The sequence below is a fragment of the Sebastes fasciatus genome, chromosome 22 (genome assembly GCF_043250625.1).
Source record: "Sebastes fasciatus isolate fSebFas1 chromosome 22, fSebFas1.pri, whole genome shotgun sequence".
Lineage (NCBI taxonomy): Eukaryota > Metazoa > Chordata > Actinopteri > Perciformes > Sebastidae > Sebastes > Sebastes fasciatus.
Genome location: NC_133816.1, coordinates 10,315,926 through 10,343,263, shown reverse-complemented (window position 1 = coordinate 10,343,263; position 27,338 = coordinate 10,315,926). Strand labels below are relative to the sequence as shown.

The window sequence follows — 27,338 nt, the reverse complement described above, 5'->3', positions numbered from 1 at the left end:
TTTTTCCGTCTCATTAACGGTTATCTGTCTAACTGAGACAAATGCCTCAAAGAAAGAAATTAAGGTGTAATATGTGACCTGCTCCATCATTATGAGTCACATTGACCCCGAAACACATTTTGAGTTATCTGTCTGACTGTAAAGAGGAAAGTCTCAGCTTTATGGCAATACCAAGATTATCTTTCTACGACAAATATTCAATGAGATATGCTCTTTCAAAGTTTGACTGTCATGAAACATTACTTTTGAGAAAAAGGGCATTAAAGATAAGAATTCATATTCAGCCATTTTTTGCATTGATTAAAACACATTTATTAAGACTCAAGTCTAAATGAACACAATATTTCTTGGTCAAAAGTGACAACCAACATTTCATAATGTAGCCTACACATACTTACATGCATACATGTGCATAGTCACGAGCACGTGATGTGCACGAGGCCACGTGCACGCGTATGACCACAAGCAGTACAGTAGATAGGGCTAGAAGTCCATGTAGAAAAGAATCCAAAATTGATGGAATAAAATTGATAAAATATATAAAAAATATACTGTACATATGATATAATATATAGTATATATGTTTATTTCAATATAATAATAATTATATGAAGAACACACAATTAAAAATATTAAATATGGAGCCATGTGCACACAGGTACATGCACAGTCCATATCCAAAAAATAAAAAAAACATACTAGAAAATGGATAACATATGAACAAATATTATGTACATATTATGTATGTACAATGTTATATAATATAATATATAATAGAAATATAGACATAATAGAAAGACTATGAAATGTGGTGCCTGTGCTCATTCTGCTGGCTTCTTCTGCAGCTCACTGTATCCTTTGACAGGGTCATGTGGGAGCTGATCTTCTCAAGGAGATCCAGATGTTTCTCATCTACAAAATGACATAAAGGGAAAAGCATAAAGTGAAAAATCAAGTCATCTCAAAGATTTTAGGCTGACTAAATCATGTTGAATCATTGTTGAATGAGGCCTGATCATTATCATATCAATACAGCCCTATATTCATTAACATAGCCTATTCACCATGTGATATCAGATTAATATACAACATATCATTTTACTATACATTAAGCTATTTCTTTTGCTATTTAAAATGATATCCTCCAAGAGACGCACACCTGAGACAGACAGACAACTCAGAGACACACCTGAGACAGACAGACCACCAGAGAGACACACCTGAGACAGACAGACTACACACAGTGACACACACATTATTAGCTGCTATTAATGCTTCTTAGCCTGCTCTAGGGATTTTAAAAGTCTTTAAAACAAACAGATAAAATAAGGATAGTGTAGTTTAACTATAAGAATTTACCATCAGTCATTTCTTTCATCTGGTCGCGTCTTCTCTCCATCTCCTCCGGTGTAGAGAGCGGCGCTGTTTTACAGTTTGCAGCTACACTGGTACTCCCGGCCGGGCGATCTCAGTCTCCATAACACTGTCCTGATTTAATAACTATAATCAGAGACATTTCGTGCCACCATCGGCTCAGCCATGAGTGGAATATCTTCCTCCTCGCCTTCCTCCAACTCTCTTTCTCCGTCCTGATCAGCGGATTGAGAGCTAGCCTAGCCTCTAGCGTTAGCAGGGCGTCCAACCCGACTCGGCGCACCCGCTGTCCTCATCGCCCGGTGCGGTGAAATAATCTGAAATTAAGTCGGTCCAGTTGTCGTCAGATGTAGCACCTCTAACAGGAATTTAATTTAAAAATCGAGCGATGTTTTCCTCACGTGAATTCATCTTGTCAAGCCAGTTATCTCCCCTGTCAACCAGCTCTATTGAGCCGCGTCAATACACAGCGGACTTCCGGTAAAAACTTTACGACAACGTTATGTTTAAGAGCTTCAAAACTAGACTTATCATTTGAATTTTACATCGATTCTTACTTTGTATTAAAGCTGAGACTTTATTTATTCAGAAACGAATAAAAAAAAAAAAAACTCAAAACACACTTTTTCATAAAAAAACGTGTTTTTACAAGAATGCGCTGCCGCGACTTACGACTCATTTTGATAGAGCGGGTCACATTTGGTGATGACGGCGTGCAGAGGATGGCTGGCGTTGTCCAGTATGGCCAGCAGTCTGTTGAATATTCTTTCCTCTGACACCGTCACCAGAAAGTCAAGCTCCATGCCGACCACGGAGCTGGTCCGCCGCCTGATCAGTTTGTCCAGTCTTGGATGTCCCTCTTATATAAAAAGCGTCTTGAGATAACTTCTGTTATGATTTGACGCTATATAAAAATAAATTTAATTGGATTGAAATTCTTTTAGCAGTGTGTATGCGAATGTGTCCTGGGCCACATTAAGCACCGCCTACTCTACTGATGTCCAGTCAGGTGGCCAGCTGATCCGCGGGATCACCGTGCCCTTCAGGTAAATAGACAGGCAGACACGGGCAATTGTCAGCATTGAAACGGTCTCTGTGCTCTACTGAAGCCTGTCGGTACGACTGTATTTTATTAAAATATATCTTGCTTATAGGCTACATATCTACAGACTATCAGACTAGGCACGCAAAGTGCATTATTATCATACTGTGGGTGTTTTTGTTCCGATGCTTTGCGCGGAGCTGACACCCGACCGCACGCCCGCCTGTTCTCTCTCCTCCCCGGCTCTCTGGAGCGCTGTACCTCGCTGTTGTCTTGCAAAGGCAGCGGTGCCGGCAACGCGGAGGTCCCCGGGGACCACCGGTACAATAACCTTTTTATTTTGATGTTAATACAATGTACCAGAATTCTTGAATATGTAAGATATTACTACTGACGGCTGCTGTATTAGCCGTGTGTTTACTACGTGTTTATTTGCATATAGAACGGGGAAGTGAGATCGGATCACAAGTGGTCACTGGAGACGCATTCTAATGCCAGGTGTGGACAGACGTACTTAAAGCTGTCCACTTGTGATCCGATCACTGAGGACGCATGTTAATGCCAGGTCTGAACAGGGCCAAAGAGGCCTGCAGGCCCCGAGGGGTCAAGTCATCATTTTGACTATTATATTTTATTCTAATTAATATTCTTCTCTTCATTGTGTTTTCTAATGCATTTCATCACCATAAAACCTTGAATTGTGGATGTATTTGAAAGGTGCTGCGGCACTAAATAAACCTTTTTGCCTTAAGTTCTTAAGCCACTTTAGACTCGTAAAAAAAGTGAAGTTCGTGAGTGTAAAGTTCAGGTGTTTTTTATTTGTTCATTCTCTTTGGATGACCAACAGAGACAAAAAAACTATATTTGGACCAACATATAATATAATCTGTTGAGCCAACGTACTGTATATTTTCAGGCTGTAGGGAGCAAATGAGAACTCATCAGTGCTTGTCCACTGATTTATACATCAAACAAAGCATTTCATATTAAACATGAGAGTGCAGTATAGAATTAACATTTTTTAGGTTTTATTTCCAGAAAAGTGAATTCACTTCACTTTCCATGAGTAAAATAAAGTGTCAACCCTCAAACAACCCTTTTCACAAGTGCTGTTTAGGGGTCAAGATGGAGTAATCCTCACAAGTACACAAGAACAAACTCCTGTGTATGTGTGTGGATTAGTAATCATATCTTTGTAAGGACCATATTTACACCAGAAAAGTGGATTCACATCACTTTCCCATAATAAAATAATGTGTCAACCCTCAAACAACCCTTTTCACAAGTGCTGTTTAGGGGTCAAGACGGAGTAATCCTCACAAGTACACAAGAACAAACTCCTGTGTATGTGTGTGGATTAGTAATCATATCTTTGTAAGGACCATATTTACACCAGAAAAGTGGATTCACATCACTTTCCCATAATAAAATAATGTGTCAACCCTCAAACAACCCTTTTCACAAGTGCTGTTTAAGGGTCAAGACTGATTGATCCTCACAAAGATACAAGAACAAAGGCGTGTATGTGCATTTTCTTTCTCCTGAGCGTGGCATCAGAAGATCTTATACCACTTGGTCCTGTTCTTTTTTTTGGCGATCTGGTTCTCAAGATCCGCCAGCTGGGACCTCAGGGAGCTCTCAGTGGTCGTCCACTCCTGTTCTTTCTCCTGCAGAGTCTGCTGGACGCTTTCGGTGGCCTAGGGATGATAATAATTAACAGTTTAATTGTTAACCGTTTAAGGAGAAAAGCTGGTCAACCGTAACAGCCCAACGCCCGACTTTAAAAGCTGGCGCACCGTCGAGGCATCGGTTAAGAACATTTTTCAAAATTAGCATCCCTACCTTGGCCTGAAGGAGGGATGACTCCTGGCACTCGATGCGATGGCTCTCTATCTGCTGCTCAGCCTTCTCCAGAGCAGCCACGAGGGTGTTGTTGCTCTGTTTTTGCTCGTGCAGCTGAGCAGCAAAGGAGGAGCTGGTTTTCACAGTCTCCTCCAGCAGGGAGGTTTTTTCCTGCTGCCAGAGGAGACGGTCACTCGCTAGCTGATCTTCAAACTTTGTCTTCAGATCAGCCACGATGGTCTTGTGCTCCTCGTCTTGCATCTTCAGCTGGGCAAGATGGGAGCGCTGGGATGTTTCCAGCTCTGCCAAGTGGGAAGACTTGTTCTCGTGTAGCTGAGCAGCAAAGGAGGAGCTGGTTTTCTCAGTCTCCTCCAGCAGAGAGTTTTTTTCCTGCTGCCAGAGGAGACGGTCACTAGCTAGCTGATCTTCAAAGTTTTTCTTCAGATCAGCCATGGTGTTCTTGTGCACCTCGTCCTGCTTATTCAGCTGGACAAGATGGGAGTGCTGGGATTTTTCCAGCTCTGCCAAGTGGGAAGACTTGTCCTCCCGCCACATGTCATGTACAGACTTCAGCTCCTCCTCAGAATACTTTAGAGCAGCCATGATCTGACTCTTATCGGCTCTGAGTTCTTCCATTGCAGGCAGACAGTCGGACATGAATTTGTCTGTCTCCTCCCGGATGGTGACAATCCTCGTCTGAAAGAATTGTTTCTCAGTCTTCAGCAGATCTTCTGACTTTTTCAGATCTGCTGTGAGCTTCTCTATCTCTGCTCTCTGCTCGTTCAGCTGGGCTTGATGGGGCTTCGCCTCATCCTTCGTCTTTTGGAGGTCCTCCTTTGTCTTTTGGAGGTCCGCCTTTGTCTTGTTCAGGTGTCCTTGTCGGTCTTCCCTCTCAGTCTGGAGCAAGCCCTCCATCTCCCACTCCATGTTTGTTCTAGCCACAGCGAGCATCTTCCTTTCAGCGAGGATCACAGACTCCTTTTCCTCCAATTCCTTTCGAAGTGCCTCAATCTCCCCCTTCAACTTCACCAACAGGAAGTTTTGGCTCTTGATGATGCCGTCTTTCTCGCTCAGGTCTTTTGGAGCATTGTTCATCATCAAGCCGACCTTCTTCAGCTGGAAGTCCTGGCTCTTAATGATTGTGTCCTTCTTGCTCAGGTCTTGTTGAGCGTTGTTCAGCATCAAGCCGATCTTCTTCAACTGGAAGTCCTGGTTCTTGATGATGCCAGCCTTCCTGCTCAGGTCTTTTTGAGCATTGTTCAGCGTCCAGCTGAGCTTATCCAACTCGGATTTCAGGGACTTATCCCTGGCCGGAGAGGGATCACGTTTAGCCTGAGCCTTAGCGAGCTGGGCTTTCAGGCCAGATATCTCCCTCTGCAACAGGTTCTTCTCTTGACCCCAGTTGTTGTCCTGCTGTTCAGGAAGACAATCAAAGAAATTGCCCAGTTCGTCCTGTTGGACCTCCAGGAGGATTCTCCCCTCAGATGTACTGGGGGTGATCTTCGCCTCGCTGTCGTTCAGTTGAACCCTGCATGTTTGTTCCAGGGTAGTGAGAAAGAAATCCCTCATTTCAAACTCCTTGCACTCGAAGTCAATGTATGCCGTCATTGTCTCAGTGTTTTGTTCTCGTCTTGATAACAACTCTGCCACAAACAGTAAAGTTACGATCTGATCCGAACTTCTTGTGTTGGGGGTATATGTAGACTCTCAACATTCTAGAACTGATGATGCGTCAAGGGCGATGACGGACCGTGTTCCATTCTACTCCTTCATTCCTTTGATCCTTCAATTCTATCGTTGCTATGGATACCAGTTTGATTACGTTTGAAATGTAGCCTATTCACCATGTGATATCAGATTAATATACAACATATCATTTTACTATATGTTAAGCTATTTCTTTTGCTATTTAAAATGATATCCTCACCTTTTGTGTCTCTCACAGCAACCCTGTCTGTCCCTGTCTCCTAGAAATTACGTTTGTATATTGTTTTCATAAAACCTGGTGTGGTGATGAGGTAACAGCTGCCTGGATTATGTTCAGATACAGTACTTCTTTGAATGAATTAAACACTTCACAACATTTCCTCATTAATAATAATAATTTATAGGAGACAGGCAGCTGAGAGACATACCTGAGACAGACAGACACCTATAGACTACACACACTGACACACACATTAGTAGCTGCTATTAATGCTTCTTAGCATGCTCTGTAGTGATTTTAGTGATTTAAAAGTCTTTAAAACAAACGGATAAAATAAGGATAGTGTAGTTTAACTATAAGAACTTACCATTAGTCATTTCTTTCATCTGGTCGCGTCTTCTCTCCATCTCCTCCGGTGTAGAGAGCGGCGCTGTTGTACAGTTTGCAGCTACACTGGTACTCCCGGCCGGGCGATCTCAGTCTCCATAACACTGTCCTGATTTAATAACTATAATCAGAGACATTTCGTGCCACCATCGGCTCAGCCATGAGTGGAATATCTTCCTCCTCGCCTTCCTCCAACTCTCTTTCTCCGTCCTGATCAGCGGATTGAGAGCTAGCCTAGCCTCTAGCGTTAGCAGGGCGTCCAACCCGACTCGGCGCACCCGCTGTCCTCATCACCCGGTGCGGTGAAATAATCTGAAATTAAGTCGGTCCAGTTGTCGTCAGATGTAGCACCTCTAACAGGAATTTAATTTAAAAATCGAGCGATGTTTTCCTCACGTGAATTCATCTTGTCAAGCCAGTTATCTCCCCTGTCAACCAGCTCTATTGAGCCGCGTCAATACACAGCGGACTTCCGGTAAAAACTTTACGACAACGTTATGTTTAAGAGCTTCAAAACTAGACTTATCATTTGAATTTTACATCGATTCTTACTTTGTATTAAAGCTGAGACTTTATTTATTCAGAAACGAATAAAAAAAAAAAAAAACTCAAAACACACTTTTTCATAAAAAACCGTGTTTTTACAAGAATGCGCTGCCGCGACTTACGACTCATTTTGATAGAGCGGGTCACATTTGGTGATGACGGCGTGCAGAGGATGGCTGGCGTTGTCCAGTATGGCCAGCAGTCTGTTGAATATTCTTTCCTCTGACACCGTCACCAGAAAGTCAAGCTCCATGCCGACCACGGAGCTGGTCCGCCGCCTGATCAGCTTGTCCAGTCTTGGATGTCCCTCTTATATAAAAAGCGTCTTGAGATAACTTCTGTTATGATTTGACGCTATATAAAAATAAATTTAATTGGATTGAAATTCTTTTAGCAGTGTGTATGCGAATGTGTCCTGGGCCACATTAAGCACCGCCTACTCTACTGATGTCCAGTCAGGTGGCCAGCTGATCCGCGGGATCACCGTGCCCTTCAGGTAAATAGACAGGCAGACACGGGCGATTGTCAGCATTGAAACGGTCTCTGTGCTCTACTGAAGCCTGTCGGTATGACTGTATTTTATTAAAATATATCTTGCTTATAGGCTACATATCTACAGACTATCAGACTAGGCACGCAAAGTGCATTATTATCATACTGTGGGTGTTTTTGTTCCGATGCTTTGCGCGGAGCTGACACCCGACCGCACGCCCGCCTGTTCTCTCTCCTCCCCGGCTCTCTGGAGCGCTGTACCTCGCTGTTGTCTTGCAAAGGCAGCGGTGCCGGCAACGCGGAGGTCCCCGGGGACCACCGGTACAATAACCTTTTTATTTTGATGTTAATACAATGTACCAGAATTCTTGAATATGTAAGATATTACTACTGACGGCTGCTGTATTAGCCGTGTGTTTACTACGTGTTTATTTGCATATAGAACGGGGAAGTGAGATCGGATCACAAGTGGTCACTGGAGACGCATTCTAATGCCAGGTGTGGACAGACGTACTTAAAGCTGTCCACTTGTGATCCGATCACTGAGGACGCATGTTAATGCCAGGTCTGAACAGGGCCAAAGAGGCCTGCAGGCCCCGAGGGGTCAAGTCATCATTTTGACTATTATATTTTATTCTAATTAATATTCTTCTCTTCATTGTGTTTTCTAATGCATTTCATCACCATAAAACCTTGAATTGTGGATGTATTTGAAAGGTGCTGCGGCACTAAATAAACCTTTTTGCCTTAAGTTCTTAAGCCACTTTAGACTCGTAAAAAAAGTGAAGTTCGTGAGTGTAAAGTTCAGGTGTTTTTTATTTGTTCATTCTCTTTGGATGACCAACAGAGACAAAAAAACTATATTTGGACCAACATATAATATAATCTGTTGAGCCAACGTACTGTATATTTTCAGGCTGTAGGGAGCAAATGAGAACTCATCAGTGCTTGTCCACTGATTTATACATCAAACAAAGCATTTCATATTAAACATGAGAGTGCAGTATAGAATTAACATTTTTTAGGTTTTATTTCCAGAAAAGTGAATTCACTTCACTTTCCATGAGTAAAATAAAGTGTCAACCCTCAAACAACCCTTTTCACAAGTGCTGTTTAGGGGTCAAGACGGAGTAATCCTCACAAGTACACAAGAACAAACTCCTGTGTATGTGTGTGGATTAGTAATCATATCTTTGTAAGGACCATATTTACACCAGAAAAGTGGATTCACATCACTTTCCCATAATAAAATAATGTGTCAACCCTCAAACAACCCTTTTCACAAGTGCTGTTTAGGGGTCAAGACGGAGTAATCCTCACAAGTACACAAGAACAAACTCCTGTGTATGTGTGTGGATTAGTAATCATATCTTTGTAAGGACCATATTTACACCAGAAAAGTGGATTCACATCACTTTCCCATAATAAAATAATGTGTCAACCCTCAAACAACCCTTTTCACAAGTGCTGTTTAAGGGTCAAGACTGATTGATCCTCACAAAGATACAAGAACAAAGGCGTGTATGTGCATTTTCTTTCTCCTGAGCGTGGCATCAGAAGATCTTATACCACTTGGTCCTGTTCTTTTTTTTGGCGATCTGGTTCTCAAGATCCGCCAGCTGGGACCTCAGGGAGCTCTCAGTGGTCGTCCACTCCTGTTCTTTCTCCTGCAGAGTCTGCTGGACGCTTTCGGTGGCCTAGGGATGATAATAATTAACAGTTTAATTGTTAACCGTTTAAGGAGAAAAGCTGGTCAACCGTAACAGCCCAACGCCCGACTTTAAAAGCTGGCGCACCGTCGAGGCATCGGTTAAGAACATTTTTCAAAATTAGCATCCCTACCTTGGCCTGAAGGAGGGATGACTCCTGGCACTCGATGCGATGGCTCTCTATCTGCTGCTCAGCCTTCTCCAGAGCAGCCACGAGGGTGTTGTTGCTCTGTTTTTGCTCGTGCAGCTGAGCAGCAAAGGAGGAGCTGGTTTTCACAGTCTCCTCCAGCAGGGAGGTTTTTTCCTGCTGCCAGAGGAGACGGTCACTCGCTAGCTGATCTTCAAACTTTGTCTTCAGATCAGCCACGATGGTCTTGTGCTCCTCGTCTTGCATCTTCAGCTGGGCAAGATGGGAGCGCTGGGATGTTTCCAGCTCTGCCAAGTGGGAAGACTTGTTCTCGTGTAGCTGAGCAGCAAAGGAGGAGCTGGTTTTCTCAGTCTCCTCCAGCAGAGAGGTTTTTTCCTGCTGCCAGAGGAGACGGTCACTAGCTAGCTGATCTTCAAAGTTTTTCTTCAGATCAGCCATGGTGTTCTTGTGCACCTCGTCCTGCTTATTCAGCTGGACAAGATGGGAGTGCTGGGATTTTTCCAGCTCTGCCAAGTGGGAAGACTTGTCCTCCCGCCACATGTCATGTACAGACTTCAGCTCCTCCTCAGAATACTTTAGAGCAGCCATGATCTGACTCTTATCGGCTCTGAGTTCTTCCATTGCAGGCAGACAGTCGGACATGAATTTGTCTGTCTCCTCCCGGATGGTGACAATCCTCGTCTGAAAGAATTGTTTCTCGGTCTTCAGCAGATCTTCTGACTTTTTCAGATCTGCTGTGAGCTTCTCTATCTCTGCTCTCTGCTCGTTCAGCTGGGCTTGATGGGGCTTCGCCTCATCCTTCGTCTTTTGGAGGTCCTCCTTTGTCTTTTGGAGGTCCGCCTTTGTCTTGTTCAGGTGTCCTTGTCGGTCTTCCCTCTCAGTCTGGAGCAAGCCCTCCATCTCCCACTCCATGTTTGTTCTAGCCACAGCGAGCATCTTCCTTTCAGCGAGGATCACAGACTCCTTTTCCTCCAATTCCTTTCGAAGTGCCTCAATCTCCCCCTTCAACTTCACCAACAGGAAGTTTTGGCTCTTGATGATGCCGTCTTTCTCGCTCAGGTCTTTTGGAGCATTGTTCATCATCAAGCCGACCTTCTTCAGCTGGAAGTCCTGGCTCTTAATGATTGTGTCCTTCTTGCTCAGGTCTTGTTGAGCGTTGTTCAGCATCAAGCCGATCTTCTTCAACTGGAAGTCCTGGTTCTTGATGATGCCAGCCTTCCTGCTCAGGTCTTTTTGAGCATTGTTCAGCGTCCAGCTGAGCTTATCCAACTCGGATTTCAGGGACTTATCCCTGGCCGGAGAGGGATCACGTTTAGCCTGAGCCTTAGCGAGCTGGGCTTTCAGGCCAGATATCTCCCTCTGCAACAGGTTCTTCTCTTGACCCCAGTTGTTGTCCTGCTGTTCAGGAAGACAATCAAAGAAATTGCCCAGTTCGTCCTGTTGGACCTCCAGGAGGATTCTCCCCTCAGATGTACTGGGGGTGATCTTCGCCTCGCTGTCGTTCAGTTGAACCCTGCATGTTTGTTCCAGGGTAGTGAGAAAGAAATCCCTCATTTCAAACTCCTTGCACTCGAAGTCAATGTATGCCGTCATTGTCTCAGTGTTTTGTTCTCGTCTTGATAACAACTCTGCCACAAACAGTCAAGTTACGATCTGATCCGAACTTCTTGTGTTGGGGGTATATGTAGACTCTCAACATTCTAGAACTGATGATGCGTCAAGGGCGATGACGGACCGTGTTCCATTCTACTCCTTCATTCCTTTGATCCTTCAATTCTATCGTTGCTATGGATTCTATCGTTGCTATGGATACCAGTTTGATTACGTTTGAAATGTAGCCTATTCACCATGTGATATCAGATTAATATACAACATATCATTTTACTATATGTTAAGCTATTTCTTTTGCTATTTAAAATGATATCCTCACCTTTTGTGTCTCTCACAGCAACCCTGTCTGTCCCTGTCTCCTAGAAATTACGTTTGTATATTGTTTTCATAAAACCTGGTGTGGTGATGAGGTAACAGCTGCCTGGATTATGTTCAGATACAGTACTTCTTTGAATGAATTAAACACTTCACAACATTTCCTCATTGATAATAATAATTTATAGGAGACAGGCAGCTGAGAGACATACCTGAGACAGACAGACACCTATAGACTACACACACTGACACACACATTAGTAGCTGCTATTAATGCTTCTTAGCATGCTCTGTAGTGATTTTAGTGATTTAAAAGTCTTTAAAACAAACGGATAAAATAAGGATAGTGTAGTTTAACTATAAGAACTTACCATTAGTCATTTCTTTCATCTGGTCGCGTCTTCTCTCCATCTCCTCCGGTGTAGAGAGCGGCGCTGTTGTACAGTTTGCAGCTACACTGGTACTCCCGGCCGGGCGATCTCAGTCTCCATAACACTGTCCTGATTTAATAACTATAATCAGAGACATTTCGTGCCACCATCGGCTCAGCCATGAGTGGAATATCTTCCTCCTCGCCTTCCTCCAACTCTCTTTCTCCGTCCTGATCAGCGGATTGAGAGCTAGCCTAGCCTCTAGCGTTAGCAGGGCGTCCAACCCGACTCGGCGCACCCGCTGTCCTCATCACCCGGTGCGGTGAAATAATCTGAAATTAAGTCGGTCCAGTTGTCGTCAGATGTAGCACCTCTAACAGGAATTTAATTTAAAAATCGAGCGATGTTTTCCTCACGTGAATTCATCTTGTCAAGCCAGTTATCTCCCCTGTCAACCAGCTCTATTGAGCCGCGTCAATACACAGCGGACTTCCGGTAAAAACTTTACGACAACGTTATGTTTAAGAGCTTCAAAACTAGACTTATCATTTGAATTTTACATCGATTCTTACTTTGTATTAAAGCTGAGACTTTATTTATTCAGAAACGAATAAAAAAAAAAAAAAACTCAAAACACACTTTTTCATAAAAAAACGTGTTTTTACAAGAATGCGCTGCCGCGACTTACGACTCATTTTGATAGAGCGGGTCACATTTGGTGATGACGGCGTGCAGAGGATGGCTGGCGTTGTCCAGTATGGCCAGCAGTCTGTTGAATATTCTTTCCTCTGACACCGTCACCAGAAAGTCAAGCTCCATGCCGACCACGGAGCTGGTCCGCCGCCTGATCAGCTTGTCCAGTCTTGGATGTCCCTCTTATATAAAAAGCGTCTTGAGATAACTTCTGTTATGATTTGACGCTATATAAAAATAAATTTAATTGGATTGAAATTCTTTTAGCAGTGTGTATGCGAATGTGTCCTGGGCCACATTAAGCACCGCCTACTCTACTGATGTCCAGTCAGGTGGCCAGCTGATCCGCGGGATCACCGTGCCCTTCAGGTAAATAGACAGGCAGACACGGGCGATTGTCAGCATTGAAACGGTCTCTGTGCTCTACTGAAGCCTGTCGGTACGACTGTATTTTATTAAAATATATCTTGCTTATAGGCTACATATCTACAGACTATCAGACTAGGCACGCAAAGTGCATTATTATCATACTGTGGGTGTTTTTGTTCCGATGCTTTGCGCGGAGCTGACACCCGACCGCACGCCCGCCTGTTCTCTCTCCTCCCCGGCTCTCTGGAGCGCTGTACCTCGCTGTTGTCTTGCAAAGGCAGCGGTGCCGGCAACGCGGAGGTCCCCGGGGACCACCGGTACAATAACCTTTTTATTTTGATGTTAATACAATGTACCAGAATTCTTGAATATGTAAGATATTACTACTGACGGCTGCTGTATTAGCCGTGTGTTTACTACGTGTTTATTTGCATATAGAACGGGGAAGTGAGATCGGATCACAAGTGGTCACTGGAGACGCATTCTAATGCCAGGTGTGGACAGACGTACTTAAAGCTGTCCACTTGTGATCCGATCACTGAGGACGCATGTTAATGCCAGGTCTGAACAGGGCCAAAGAGGCCTGCAGGCCCCGAGGGGTCAAGTCATCATTTTAACTATTATATTTTATTCTAATTAATATTCTTCTCTTCATTGTGTTTTCTAATGCATTTCATCACCATAAAACCTTGAATTGTGGATGTATTTGAAAGGTGCTGCGGCACTAAATAAACCTTTTTGCCTTAAGTTCTTAAGCCACTTTAGACTCGTAAAAAAAGTGAAGTTCGTGAGTGTAAAGTTCAGGTGTTTTTTATTTGTTCATTCTCTTTGGATGACCAACAGAGACAAAAAAACTATATTTGGACCAACATATAATATAATCTGTTGAGCCAACGTACTGTATATTTTCAGGCTGTAGGGAGCAAATGAGAACTCATCAGTGCTTGTCCACTGATTTATACATCAAACAAAGCATTTCATATTAAACATGAGAGTGCAGTATAGAATTAACATTTTTTAGGTTTTATTTCCAGAAAAGTGAATTCACTTCACTTTCCATGAGTAAAATAAAGTGTCAACCCTCAAACAACCCTTTTCACAAGTGCTGTTTAGGGGTCAAGACGGAGTAATCCTCACAAGTACACAAGAACAAACTCCTGTGTATGTGTGTGGATTAGTAATCATATCTTTGTAAGGACCATATTTACACCAGAAAAGTGGATTCACATCACTTTCCCATAATAAAATAATGTGTCAACCCTCAAACAACCCTTTTCACAAGTGCTGTTTAGGGGTCAAGACGGAGTAATCCTCACAAGTACACAAGAACAAACTCCTGTGTATGTGTGTGGATTAGTAATCATATCTTTGTAAGGACCATATTTACACCAGAAAAGTGGATTCACATCACTTTCCCATAATAAAATAATGTGTCAACCCTCAAACAACCCTTTTCACAAGTGCTGTTTAAGGGTCAAGACTGATTGATCCTCACAAAGATACAAGAACAAAGGCGTGTATGTGCATTTTCTTTCTCCTGAGCGTGGCATCAGAAGATCTTATACCACTTGGTCCTGTTCTTTTTTTTGGCGATCTGGTTCTCAAGATCCGCCAGCTGGGACCTCAGGGAGCTCTCAGTGGTCGTCCACTCCTGTTCTTTCTCCTGCAGAGTCTGCTGGACGCTTTCGGTGGCCTAGGGATGATAATAATTAACAGTTTAATTGTTAACCGTTTAAGGAGAAAAGCTGGTCAACCGTAACAGCCCAACGCCCGGCTTTAAAAGCTGGCGCACCGTCGAGGCATCGGTTAAGAACATTTTTCAAAATTAGCATCCCTACCTTGGCCTGAAGGAGGGATGACTCCTGGCACTCGATGCGATGGCTCTCTATCTGCTGCTCAGCCTTCTCCAGAGCAGCCACGAGGGTGTTGTTGCTCTGTTTTTGCTCGTGCAGCTGAGCAGCAAAGGAGGAGCTGATTTTCACAGTCTCCTCCAGCAGGGAGGTTTTTTCCTGCTGCCAGAGGAGACGGTCACTCGCTAGCTGATCTTCAAACTTTGTCTTCAGATCAGCCACGATGGTCTTGTGCTCCTCGTCTTGCATCTTCAGCTGGGCAAGATGGGAGCGCTGGGATGTTTCCAGCTCTGCCAAGTGGGAAGACTTGTTCTCGTGTAGCTGAGCAGCAAAGGAGGAGCTGGTTTTCTCAGTCTCCTCCAGCAGAGAGGTTTTTTCCTGCTGCCAGAGGAGACGGTCACTAGCTAGCTGATCTTCAAAGTTTTTCTTCAGATCAGCCATGGTGTTCTTGTGCACCTCGTCCTGCTTATTCAGCTGGACAAGATGGGAGTGCTGGGATTTTTCCAGCTCTGCCAAGTGGGAAGACTTGTCCTCCCGCCACATGTCATGTACAGACTTCAGCTCCTCCTCAGAATACTTTAGAGCAGCCATGATCTGACTCTTATCGGCTCTGAGTTCTTCCATTGCAGGCAGACAGTCGGACATGAATTTGTCTGTCTCCTCCCGGATGGTGACAATCCTCGTCTGAAAGAATTGTTTCTCAGTCTTCAGCAGATCTTCTGACTTTTTCAGATCTGCTGTGAGCTTCTCTATCTCTGCTCTCTGCTCGTTCAGCTGGGCTTGATGGGGCTTCGCCTCATCCTTCGTCTTTTGGAGGTCCTCCTTTGTCTTTTGGAGGTCCGCCTTTGTCTTGTTCAGGTGTCCTTGTCGGTCTTCCCTCTCAGTCTGGAGCAAGCCCTCCATCTCCCACTCCATGTTTGTTCTAGCCACAGCGAGCATCTTCCTTTCAGCGAGGATCACAGACTCCTTTTCCTCCAATTCCTTTCGAAGTGCCTCAATCTCCCCCTTCAACTTCACCAACAGGAAGTTTTGGCTCTTGATGATGCCGTCTTTCTCGCTCAGGTCTTTTGGAGCATTGTTCATCATCAAGCCGACCTTCTTCAGCTGGAAGTCCTGGCTCTTAATGATTGTGTCCTTCTTGCTCAGGTCTTGTTGAGCGTTGTTCAGCATCAAGCCGATCTTCTTCAACTGGAAGTCCTGGTTCTTGATGATGCCAGCCTTCCTGCTCAGGTCTTTTTGAGCATTGTTCAGCGTCCAGCTGAGCTTATCCAACTCGGATTTCAGGGACTTATCCCTGGCCGGAGAGGGATCACGTTTAGCCTGAGCCTTAGCGAGCTGGGCTTTCAGGCCAGATATCTCCCTCTGCAACAGGTTCTTCTCTTGACCCCAGTTGTTGTCCTGCTGTTCAGGAAGACAATCAAAGAAATTGCCCAGTTCGTCCTGTTGGACCTCCAGGAGGATTCTCCCCTCAGATGTACTGGGGGTGATCTTCGCCTCGCTGTCGTTCAGTTGAACCCTGCATGTTTGTTCCAGGGTAGTGAGAAAGAAATCCCTCATTTCAAACTCCTTGCACTCGAAGTCAATGTATGCCGTCATTGTCTCAGTGTTTTGTTCTCGTCTTGATAACAACTCTGCCACAAACAGTCAAGTTACGATCTGATCCGAACTTCTTGTGTTGGGGGTATATGTAGACTCTCAACATTCTAGAACTGATGATGCGTCAAGGGCGATGACGGACCGTGTTCCATTCTACTCCTTCATTCCTTTGATCCTTCAATTCTATCGTTGCTATGGATTCTATCGTTGCTATGGATACCAGTTTGATTACGTTTGAAATGTAGCCTATTCACCATGTGATATCAGATTAATATACAACATATCATTTTACTATATGTTAAGCTATTTCTTTTGCTATTTAAAATGATATCCTCACCTTTTGTGTCTCTCACAGCAACCCTGTCTGTCCCTGTCTCCTAGAAATTACGTTTGTATATTGTTTTCATAAAACCTGGTGTGGTGATGAGGTAACAGCTGCCTGGATTATGTTCAGATACAGTACTTCTTTGAATGAATTAAACACTTCACAACATTTCCTCATTAATAATAATAATTTATAGGAGACAGGCAGCTGAGAGACATACCTGAGACAGACAGACACCTATAGACTACACACACATTAGTAGCTGCTATTAATGCTTCTTAGCATGCTCTAGAGTGATTTTAGTGATTTAAAAGTCTTTAAAACAAACGGATAAAATAAGGATAGTGTAGTTTAACTATAAGAACTTACCATTAGTCATTTCTTTCATCTGGTCGCGTCTTCTCTCCATCTCCTCCGGTGTAGAGAGCGGCGCTGTTGTACAGTTTGCAGCTACACTGGTACTCCCGGCCGGGCGATCTGAGTCTCTATAACACTGTCCTGATTTAATAACTATAATCAGAGACATTTCGTGCCACCATCGGCTCAGCCATGAGTGGAATATCTTCCTCCTCGCCTTCCTCCAACTCTCTTTCTCCGTCCTGATCAGCGGATTGAGAGCTAGCCTAGCCTCTAGCGTTAGCAGGGCGTCCGACCCGACTCGGCGCACCCGCTGTCCTGATCACCCGGTGCGGTGAAATAATCTGAAATTAAGTCGGTCCAGTTGTCGTCAGATGTAGCACCTCTAACAGGAATTTAATTTAAAAATCGAGCGATGTTTTCCTCACGTGAATTCATCTTGTCAAGCCAGTTATCTCCTCTGTCAACCAGCTCTATTGAGCCGCGTCAATACAGCAGACTTCCGGTAAAAACTTTACGACAACGTTATGTTTAAGAGCTTCAAAACTAGACTTATCATTTTAATTTTACATTGATTCTTACTTTTTATGAAAGCTGAGACTTTATTTATTCATAAACGCATAAAAAAACAAGAAAAAAAACAACACTTTTTCATAAAAAAACGTGTTTTTACAAGAATGCACTGCCGCGACTTACGACTCATTTTGATAGAGCGGGTCACATATTAAGTGTGGTCGTTCAACACTCTTGACAGTTGTCTCTCTAAAGAAATGACAATTTTTTCAACAGACAAAAGTTGTTGCAGGACTTACCTGTCATCGTCACACTTTGGTTGATTAAAGACTGTCAAACTGTTTGAATGAATAGCCACTTTAGCCTCTTTACGAAAAGGCTGGAAGAAGAACGTTGTCACTTCAATTAATCATCTGTATAGATATACAGTACATTGCTGTTTTTATTTCTCTGCTCCGAGAGGAAGAAACTAGAGGATTCTTGTCAGAGTTGGTAGGGTGGAAGAAGTACAAACGCTCCATTGAAAGTTGTTTTTATAGACCTCCTCACTGGTTAAAATATGTGGCGATGCGCAACATGTCATCTTTGGTTAAGAGACAACTGTGGAGAGTGTCAAGTGATTAAGTGTAAAAGGTTTTAGTCTCAGTCACAACAACATGCAAATTTAGACATATAGCAGCGTTTATCAAATAAATAACTTTACAAATGAACTTTTATGATCTTGAAAGTCAATACAATATGAAAAACTGTTGATAGGAGTGTATGCTGAGCTTTAAGTGGCGGAGGGGTGGGGTGGTTCTACTAGAAGCATCTTGGTTGAGGGCTGAGAGCAGATGGCAGGAGGATTGTGGAAAAATGGCAAATCCTTTGATATGTCTGCAACATCTCATTCACAAGAGCCATCAGCAAATATGTGCAAAAGCTGTGTTTTGAGCGCACATAGGAACTGGTGACAAATTGGAACTTGGAGACGTGAGTATATTCCCCTGAGATTGATCAATGCTGACAGTGCTTAGACAGCAGCAGAATTAAACATTTGCACGCAGCATGTTACAGGTTTCCACTATTTACCTTTAATGATTCAATATTTATACATTTACACAGAATTTGAGAACACAAATGACTCCAACTTAACCAATCTAATTAAGTATGAAGTTTTACCTGCAACATACAGCGTTATTCTTTCCAACTTGCAGTGTAATTTCATATACTAACTGAATCCGTATAGAAAGTACGGATGCATACATGTAGGCACTCCCACTCACTTCACTAGGTACCTGGTAGTTAAACACACTTACTTAGGAGCCATACTTACTTCAATTAATCACATGATTGTCCATAGTTAATCACGTTTAATTGCATATTTTTTTATCTCTTCAAAATGTACCTTTAAGGGAGATTTTTCTAGTATTAGTATTTAATACTCGTATCAACATGGGAGTGTGCTGACTTGACTATGACTTGCCAAAAACAGCATGAGATTATCATAAAGTGGGCATGTCTGTAAAGGGGAAACTCGTAGGTCCCCGTATTCGGGCCAAGGGACCCCTTTGAAAATGTCCATGGCAGTTTTTCCTCAGCAAAATTGAGTGCAAGTTTGGAGCGTTATTTAGCCTCCTTCCCGACAAGCTAGTATGACAAATATTTATCCATTTTTTTCACTATAATTTTCACTTGGAACTGTTAATTTTTTTTAGAAAATACTCAGTACTTCTCGTTTGACAAGTGATTTATTCCCACAGGAGTATGCAAAAATAGGCTTTACCAAGTGGTTATTCCATATTGACTATTTATTGTATTATAAGAGAACATATATAATAAAATAAAACATATATTGTGATATGTATTGTGATACAAATCCCCAAATGTAATGTATGTAACAGTAAATACTGTAATGGTAGACCAAAGTACACTGTAAATTTGTGAACTATCACGCTGTATGTTGCCATCTAAAGTGTTATCTTAATTAGTAGCACAAAGTAGCAGAAGTAAAATGTAATGTAAATGTATGATCATGTAAAAAGGCTCCACAGGTAAATGCTTTACGTCAAAGACAGAAAAGAAGGGATTTTCCTTCGAAGGGGGGGGAAGTACCTCTATGGCCCAAAAGTACTGAGATACTTCTGTTACGTTTGTTGAAAAAGTTCTACCAGATAACTATGAGAAAACATGGCAACTGAATACAAAAACACCACAAACCTGAGGACACATTTCTGTCCCCACCAACAAGCACAGTGCAATGATTTCATTCATGCACTTTGATCCTATAGTATTAAAATTAAAATAAAGACATGTCATGTCAAACTGTAGTGCATGTATTCGACAGAGTCGTCTGAAGATCAACTCTCCATATTACAGGAGATGCCTCCTATCCATAAAGCCCCGCAGTCACGATTTAATGCTATCCAAATAGAATAAAACGTGTTATTCAAACCGCACTGGGAAATGCAAATGTCATGCCCGTTTCTCAACTTAACGGCAGGTCTGGCAATAAATTGTATGGGGCCCCCCCCATCTCCCTTAAGAAGCTCATTCTATAATTCAAAATATATTATAATTGGCACATTCATAAAATATATGTGTTTCTCTGTAAACACTGATGGGGGGCTAGGTAATTCAATTCACCATACATGGGAAATTTACACTGCTGTGCATCAGTGACTAATTTCCTTGGGGAAATTAATCTCTGTAGGGTCTCGGATGAACACTGACCACTGTCTTCTGTGTAAATATTGACGGTATGGGGAGAATGAGGTGGCTATAACTAGCTCGTACATGTGACAGCTAAATTATGTCTTCACAGAAGTTTATATTAACAGCACGCCTGGTATTTATGAAATCCATACTTGGACTGAAATTAATCAGTTGGGGTCTGATAGAGGGAAAAGCCAAGTCAAGTGCATGAGCTTAAGAAGTTTTAGCTTTTATTTGATGGGAGTTACACATAGGCTTTGGAAGCTTGACCACTCGTCTTCTCGGATCCGAGACATTTAAATGCACAGCCAATCAAAATGGCAGCAGTGACAGCTGTTGCAGCTGGCTTTCCCTATACTTGACATTCACTTTCTTTCACCGATCGATGCACGCCATTCACAAAACAGTTACGACAACATGACAAACAGTGGCGAGCAATGGCTTTGTCTCCAACTGCTGCAAGGCTCCACAAACCACCCGACAGCTGCCTTGGATTGGAGCACGCCATGTATGGCTTTTGAAGACTCCCTTGGCATGCATTCACTGCTGGGCTTCATCGGTGGTCTGATGGTGCCAGTAAGGTCCTATCTTTGTATCTGTTTAGCCATGCATCCTCTATTTATGCAGAGATATGTCCGCTGTCCAAAGAATTATCGCAGGATTGACTGCACAGCGCTCCCGCCCCCCATTTTTGACATTTACCTGGACCTCGGCCAATGACTAATTATATCCAGGAGGAAGACTACAAGTCAGCAAAGGCAGACTTTTAGCCCACCAAGTATCCGCAAAGTGAGGGAGCTTGTGGACACGGAATGGTCGTACCTCCATGCAGGCCAAGGCCAAGACCCAAGATCGTGTTTGGATGACATATTCGCGCCTCCTTCCACATCTCTGCTTCTGTCCCGGTCTAAACATTTGACCCTGGACTTTCAGCATGGTTAGAAGTGAAGGTTTTGGTGCACCAACAGCGTTGCCCTGCCATCAAATGATGAGAAGCCGATGGCAGATAGGTACAATTATGTAGATGAGGGTGTTCTTCTATTTGCACAATCCTTGCCATAGAACAACATGGATTTAAAAAGACTGAGGGGTTGGTACTTGCCTCTAGTTTATCTCTTGTTGCTAGGTATTATCTTATCTACAATTGCCTGATTCATGTTTCTGTATAGTAGAGTCAGTACATGTACTTGAATTCTGAAGAACCCCAGGGGAATATGCTGTATCTATCAGAGTACTATATCACCAGAAACAGGCTCAAAATCTGTGGGCAGAAGGCCGAGGAGGTACAGGAGGTTGTACAGTTTTTGGGAATTGACTCCCCTCGAGCATATCCTGACCTTTAGTGGCTCCCACTGAGGCAAGAGTGTTGAAGACTAAGGCATACTGTGGTCACAGCTTAACTGATCTGACATACACTATGGAGTGCTATACTTGATATGTCAGATACAAAGAAGTAAAAGATTACAAAGAACCCTAATCTACTAAAAATCCTATTTCTGTATGATGAATTTCAAAGCCATAGCAGAATGCAGCAAGGCAGGAAACAGTGGTGACTAACACATCTTATTTGATAATCATTGTCAGATCGGTCTGTAAAATCAATCTAAATAAATTCCCAGAATTATTCCCCCAGAGACATTCACCCATTTCTATCAATCCCTGGCTGTTGCCCCACTCCTAACAATAACATTAAGCACTCTGGATTTTCCCCCTGCACAACACCTGCCACATTATGTGATGACGTGAACCATCCCACCATCCCCGCTCCCATCTGGCAGCTGCCAACATTATAACTGTTTGCTAACATGGGGGTTAATGAAACCCCCGTGTTAGCAAACGCACCTCTGCGTTCGGGGGCTCAAGCTGCCTGGAGATCCGCGCGCAGCCCTAAAGGATTGGCTCCATTATGGATGCCAGCACGGGGTTACACACACTTCCTGAATAAAATAATGCTCACACCTGCTCCCTGGACTCAGCTGTTGCCATGCAACGTTCGAGATGAAGCATTTCTGCTATCTGTTCTCATGCTGTGTGCACAATGTCTGCAATTACAATGTGATTAGTGGACTTCCAAAAGTGTATGTACAAGGGCCATTGTTTTTTGCTACCGCCAAATATTTACCTCATGATTTAACAAACTCTTGACTTAGGTGTTTGATATAATTTTACTTTAGACCACTTCCCCGCACCTCATTCCTGTCCGAGTGGATGTTGCGCACATATATTGATTGTCAGTGTCTCATCATTGTCCAAGAATGTAAAGCAAATGCAAAGAAAAGATCCCATTTATGATGATATATTTAACATACCAACCAGCTCATCATTCTAATCTGGATATACATAAATTAATCCATCAATATCTATATCATTATATATACTGACACTACACGTTTTTGTAACGTACTAAACTGTTTTGGTGGTAAAACTGTTCAATTCATATTTAATACAGAACTATGTTTAAGGGCCCAAATTCTCAACAATTGGACTTCTGTTACAAGCCGAGCTAGTGTTCCAATTCAAACAGTGGCTTGCTCAATAATCCGTTAAGTTTTGCCGCTTAAGGAAGCATGCTGGGAGGCTTGAGCATGCAGGCACTCAAGGGGGAGCCTGACCATTTGCATCCGGCTTCATGGGGCGTGAGGAGGAGGGGGGGCCGCCATCGATACCGTTGCCTGCTCTCTCTTTTTCTTTCTCTGTACACTTAGTGAATGCCAGATGAAAGATCCAGACCTTTCCTCTCTGGCTTTTAAAACCCTTTGAGGATGCAACCCCGACATTTATCGCAGGCAATGTCTTTGAAACAACATGAAAAGGGGAAATTTCTGATATAAAGGAGGGGGGGTGGTTTAGGTTTATGAGAAGGGACGTCAAAGTTGCTCAGGTACAGACCAATGTAACAAGAATATCTTTGGTATGCTTTTACCTCAGTGTTGTATAGCCTCACAACAAGCTTTATTACAACAAACATCAAATGGTGAACAGAACTAAGTTCTGTCATTGTAGATCAGAGCATCATAACACTGTTAAATCGCTGATTAATCACATTTATCATGTTTTTTTCCTGGCATTTCTGAAATTGTCCTCTTTTTTATGCAAAGCCGAAGTGGTAGGGATCAAAGCTCTTCCAGCTACCTCATGTTGAGCCTCAGCTTCAAAAGGAGTGAGCATCCTGTGAAAATACATTAACTAAACAACAATTAGTGCTTGTATCACTGCATTTTAGATAAGTGTTAAGTATTGTAGTTCCAACGGGTCGTTGGCTATGATCAGCAGCGTAACATAATTGCGATTGGCCCCGGTGCAAATTTTTTTCTTGGGCCCCTGCCCCAAAAGCAAGCACAAGCACGGACAACACAGCTACACCAGACAATTGCAAAGCAAGACAACTGCTATGGCACCATTGTGACTCCATCCTACAAATCAGACAGATCGACCAAATATATCAACTTGCCCTGAGCTTAATGGCCAGATGTTATCACAGACACATATTAACAGGTGCATATTTTCCAACGGACAAGATGTAACAATTACATTGCTATACATTTAAATTCATGATCCCCACTCCATAATAACAAAGAGAAACCTGTACTCCACCATTACAAGTTCATCCTACAGGCCCCATGCTCAGCAAAGCCATTAAAACTGCTCATGAACCGTATCCTAACTGAATGGAACGTAAGGGAGCGTTAGCAAAAAAAAAAAATCAGCTAGATTGTATTGCTTTCTATTGAAATTTCCTTACTGACCATAAGCGACGCGCCACTTTGAGTTGAACTTTTGTCAGACACCCTGTTTCTTTTTATTCCCGTAGCTCGCTTTTGAAAGTGTCGCAATGGACGAAAGGACGGCCGATTTGTGTTGAAATGAGGGATTGTCGTTACGATACCTCCTCATTTCACTACAAAAACCTAAATAAGGTGGCAGCTGGCTGGAGGGAGACATCTAGAGAACCTCCAGTCTGATCTCAAGCGCACAGCTGATAGGCCTGGTTTGTTTACATGATGTAACAGAAGTGAATAGTAACAGATTCAGTGTGGACAGAGAGCGCTCGATGTCCTAGTCGGACGCTCCTTTGCTTTTGGGCCCTTCTGGGGTTTGCACCATCAATATTTACGCCATTGGCTGTGATCCATTTCCAATCATAGCCCACTTCAAACAATCTCTGCTTCACACGAGAGGAAACGCATCCATGATTTCCTTTCAAATGTGTTCAATGACAAGGTTTGAAGAGCTGGTTTAAAAGGTAGAAGTGGCTTTGTCATATTGAGTGAGGTATTCTGTGACTTTCTCTAGTGGTACAACCTGGCATCAACTATGCGGGAGGGATTCACGATCACATAAGCACACTCACACATATACCGCTGTCCTCTAACCTGTCATCTCCATCTCCCCCTCATTCTTTTTGCCATTATACAGATGGGATGCTCTCACACGCTAATCAATCTCTCAAAAAATCTCTTCTCCAAGGAGAATCAAGGTGTAGGAGCATTTATTGTATGTAGATGCGGAGTATTTTAAGCGAATATGTAAAATAGGTCTGTGAAGAATCGGCAAACATAGAGACAAGGACCTGGGGAATAGTACCGGCTCCGTTTGATAAGTGATTTAAGAGTCCAAGCGAGAGGCAGAGGAGTCAATGATGCAGATGATGGTCTGATGCAAAGGGCTTTTATCTATAATTACAGGTCACTTGCATCGACATGAGCTCATTTACCCAGAGGAGCTCCTGCCTCTGTCTCTTTCGCCGTTACCTTTCTCAACAGCCCCATTCGCCGCACTCCCTGTGTCTTTGCTGATTGGGAGCCAGAGGTGAACTTGAGTTACTGTCATAGATTTCTGTGATCGGCAATCAAAAGACCTTCAGACATGATGGCAGACGTTTCATGGAAGGCATGATGACATGCCTCGCACATACATCAAAATGCAGGAATGTTCTCCATACGATCCCTTTTCAAGTTTCGCAAAGATACTGGCACCATACGAGACTAGAAGACTATGGAATCCATTGATACCAACCATGTCATACTATATATAGCTTGTTGCAAAAGAGGTTAAATAACGCTACATAGTCGCACTAAATTTTGCCATATTATGATTTGAGCATTTTTTTTTATGCTCGTCTACCTTTGAGGGTTTCTGGACACTATTTGTCATTGTTTTGTGTTGTTAATTGATTTCCATTAATACATATATACATACATTTGCATAAAGCAGCATATTTGCCCACTCCTATGTTGATAAGAGAATTAAATACTTCTATCTCAATCTCCCTTTAAGTTACATTCTGAACAGATAAAAATGTGCGATTAAATATTTTAATCGATTGACAGACCTAGAAACTAGTAAATACATAGATAATGCATTTGCTGAATTGTTATTTATCATTAGAGTAATAATCTTGCACCATAGCAACTTGGTAAAAACTCACAATTCAAGTATAAACCTTTTTATCGCAGCAACAAATTGGTCAAAACTTAAACAGGAATTAAAATTCCAGTATACAATGTATAGTATAGTATATAAACATAGAATTTAAATGACTATCAGCCTCATTGTAATATCTGATCCAGCAATTTGAGTCAGTATCAACCCAATATCGTATCGGTGCACACTGTTGGCCTCCCTTCAGAGAAAATTGGGACAATTGCATGCTATCATTAGCTAGCACCTCTTTTACAAATCACACACTGAGGCCACGGTGAGTCACTCATCAGTCCGAGTGAAACCCCAGCTTGGGGTACATTCATCCAACGTGATCATATTTCTTACGTATTTGTTCAGCTCCTGTAGTTTCCGGCTGCAAAGTCCTTGGTATCAAAATCACTTCATTTGAATCTATTTCAAGCACTTTAATTGCCGCCATGTGCTGTGCATCACACTGCGTCTCCGCGGCATAAGCTGAGAGCAAAGTGTTCCGTGTGCGTCTCCGCAGTAGGTCATACGCGTTTTGGCAAGTGCTCAGAGGCCAATGCACAATCACTGTAGTTACGCACGTAATGCACAATAAGACAATAAGACACCCTCCGTTTGCGGTCAGAACACCAGCATGCATGCTCAACCTCCCGCAATATCTTTGCCTCCCCATCATCCCCCCACGCGGGACGCCAAGCCTCGCAATTTGAAAACCTCTGCACTCAACTAAGATGGTGACTGTGGTAATCATAACTGCTGAACATCAGCATTGTCATTGTGAGCGAGTTGCTATGCTGGTGTTTAGCATTTAGCTCAATGCAACCATGGTGCCAAAGTACAGCCTCGCGGAGCCGCTGGACTCGTTGTTTTACTGCGTCCTCAATCTTTGAACGGATACCGTATTGGTATGAGTGATGAATAAGAGATGTGTGTGACTGATGCATAATAATATACTCTCTGATGTGCCCGACACTAACCCGTCCAAACAGTTCAGCATCTAACCGTGTCTGAGATCTTAACATTCATCTGATTTATTATTCCCATTACTTTCAACTTTCTAAGACCCTGCCGATTGATTACTGCGCAAAAACGTAAGTACATATGGATGAAGGCGTTGACTTAGTACAAGGGCGGTTGTCATTGATGTCGGCGTAATTTGATTTATCCTGACTAGTCACTCCGCTGATTGGATACGACAGTGATGACCTTAAAATGTGTCTTTATGTAGATGGTGTTGCATTCAAAAAGGCCTCCAAGGTCATAATGCTACCTTCCACTCAAGCGCCATTACTGTTTTAGCCGATGATGTGTTGATTAAGGTACGTTTTCAATATTAAACACTTGTCACTCAATTTTCTGACATCAATTTCCTTTGGCAATGACAAAGCGTTTGATTTGCTAATTTGCCTTTGAATTGCAAATGGGGTCTCCTTGGAGCTTTTCTGCGTGCCACCGCTCAATTTAGCTCCCTTTTTGTTTGACTTTTTTTGGGGGAGGTCAGCGCCGACAATGCCGCCATTCCTTGGTGGAATCCTCTGACCCGATAAGACGCGGGACATAAAAAACCCAACAGAGCGATATCAGCTGCGGCATGCGTGGCGAAAGCGCCGGAGAGCATGATATGAAAGGATAAGCAGAGGAGGGAGCTCGGGCTTGGTCAAAACTCCACACAGATGGAAGTGTTGTGATTCGCTTGCAAATGCAACAACCTGCAAATGTTTTAACGGTACAATAGGGAGAATTAAAAGGGAGCAGGCACTTCTAC

At 43.0% G+C, this 27,338-nt stretch overlaps 3 protein-coding genes and 2 long non-coding RNA genes across 6 annotated transcripts; 1 reads left to right on the top strand and 4 right to left on the bottom strand.

The window, feature by feature from the left end:
• Window positions 1-768: 768 nt before the first annotated feature.
• Window positions 769-17,189, bottom strand: LOC141760768 (uncharacterized). Of its 2 annotated transcripts, none has more exons than XR_012592445.1 (3): window positions 17,060-17,189; window positions 1,360-1,440; window positions 769-912 (listed from the first exon to the last, which is right to left on the bottom strand). It is a non-coding gene; the product is annotated as an uncharacterized LOC141760768 (long non-coding RNA). The 2 variants fall into 2 exon arrangements; XR_012592446.1 differs by lacking the exon at window positions 17,060-17,189 and adding an exon at window positions 6,646-6,752.
• On the bottom strand, window positions 3,630-5,904 carry LOC141760764 (uncharacterized). The gene is made up of 2 exons (XM_074623828.1): window positions 4,259-5,904; window positions 3,630-4,113 (listed from the first exon to the last, which is right to left on the bottom strand). Exons 1-2 carry the CDS (start codon window positions 5,864-5,866, stop codon window positions 3,970-3,972), a joined length of 1,752 nt encoding a protein of 583 aa, XP_074479929.1. The 5' UTR covers window positions 5,867-5,904; the 3' UTR covers window positions 3,630-3,969.
• LOC141760766 (uncharacterized) lies at window positions 5,000-15,587 on the top strand. The gene is made up of 3 exons (XR_012592444.1): window positions 5,000-5,107; window positions 10,281-10,322; window positions 15,493-15,587. It is a non-coding gene; the product is annotated as an uncharacterized LOC141760766 (long non-coding RNA).
• On the bottom strand, window positions 8,617-11,127 carry LOC141760763 (uncharacterized). Its single transcript, XM_074623827.1, has 2 exons — window positions 9,453-11,127; window positions 8,617-9,307 (listed from the first exon to the last, which is right to left on the bottom strand). Exons 1-2 carry the CDS (start codon window positions 11,058-11,060, stop codon window positions 9,164-9,166), a joined length of 1,752 nt encoding a protein of 583 aa, XP_074479928.1. The 5' UTR covers window positions 11,061-11,127; the 3' UTR covers window positions 8,617-9,163.
• LOC141760765 (uncharacterized) lies at window positions 13,829-16,340 on the bottom strand. Its single transcript, XM_074623829.1, has 2 exons — window positions 14,665-16,340; window positions 13,829-14,519 (listed from the first exon to the last, which is right to left on the bottom strand). The coding sequence occupies exons 1-2, from the start codon at window positions 16,270-16,272 to the stop codon at window positions 14,376-14,378; spliced, it is 1,752 nt and encodes a 583-aa protein (XP_074479930.1). The 5' UTR covers window positions 16,273-16,340; the 3' UTR covers window positions 13,829-14,375.
• Window positions 17,190-27,338: the final 10,149 nt, after the last annotated feature.